The sequence below is a fragment of the Elephantulus edwardii genome, unplaced genomic scaffold (assembly GCF_000299155.1).
Source record: "Elephantulus edwardii isolate Elephantulus edwardi_28Jun2011 unplaced genomic scaffold, EleEdw1.0 scaffold00035, whole genome shotgun sequence".
In the NCBI taxonomy this organism is placed as follows: Eukaryota; Metazoa; Chordata; class Mammalia; order Macroscelidea; family Macroscelididae; genus Elephantulus; species Elephantulus edwardii.
Window position 1 is genome coordinate 113590 of NW_006399785.1, and position 995 is coordinate 114584.

Here is a 995-nt window from a genome sequence, read left to right on the forward strand (position 1 = left end):
AAGCCACATCACCTTCACCCAAGAGTCACAAAATGCTGAAGACACTTGCTTTTTACTTGATTAAATTTCTGGAGGTTGAAGCAAAGCCAAAATCCTCACCTCCCTCTTTCCTAAATACTCTTTCCCCCCTGCTCCTAATTACATTGCTTTGCACTGATTTACATGACTTTCAGCTTTCTAAATCATTGGTCTTTGCTAAATGCAAATCGGCACATATGAGAAAATTATATTAAGTTTGCACAATTGATCTTTCGTCATTTCAAATGGTACCTTTGAGCAGTTCCTGAAATGTCTGTCTGAAATAATCCCAGCGTTGAGTGTCATCAAAAGTTGGCGGGTCATCCTGGGGAAATCCATTCTCCGTGATGTAAATTACAGGATTATTATACGTATCCTAGAATAAGAGAGTGAAAGTTTTATTCCAAACAGATGTAAAGATGGGGGAGGGAGCCCATAAAATCAGGTGCATTACCCTCTATCTTCTCTCCGTTACAACACCAAACTACTTTTCATCAAATTGCACTGACCCTATTAACTTAATTTTCCATGCACTGACCTTTTATGACTAACAATGGAAAGGCAAAACTGTGCAAATGTCCATGAAGACAGTCAAATGACTCTTATTATAATTTGAAGACAGAAATATCTTCCTTCCATCAGCATCTGCTGATTGTCACCGCTCCTTAACCCCTCGGCTCTTCAAACATCTCTGTTCTCTATTCCCCTCACAGGAAAGGTCTAATAACCGACAACTTGAATTTTCTATTTCAGCTGCCTGGATGCCTGCCATTCAGCTTCACTGAGACTGAAAAAGGATTTTGTGATCTCAAGACTTTGTGTGCCTTATAATTACAAGCAAGACACTAGTCTGGAAACAAATGTGTGTGTGTGTGTGTGTGTGTGTGTGTATGTCTCTTTCAGGGAGGAGTGATAGGGAATGGCAAAGGACACACTGACAAAGGAGATTAATCAGAACTGTCTTTGACAAGCACTGT

At 39.9% G+C, this 995-nt stretch overlaps 1 protein-coding gene across 1 annotated transcript in view; it reads right to left on the reverse strand.

The window, feature by feature from the left end:
• Positions 1–270: 270 nt before the first annotated feature.
• The window catches only part of LOC102853288 (cytosolic beta-glucosidase-like), a gene marked incomplete at its 3' end in the record, with an annotated part of 126508 nt that continues 125783 nt past the window's right edge, over positions 271–995 (reverse strand). Inside the window, exon 4 of the mRNA XM_006884528.1 lies at positions 271–394. Coding sequence (XP_006884590.1) covers positions 271–394 — 124 coding nt within the window. The remainder of the gene's footprint in view (positions 395–995) is intronic.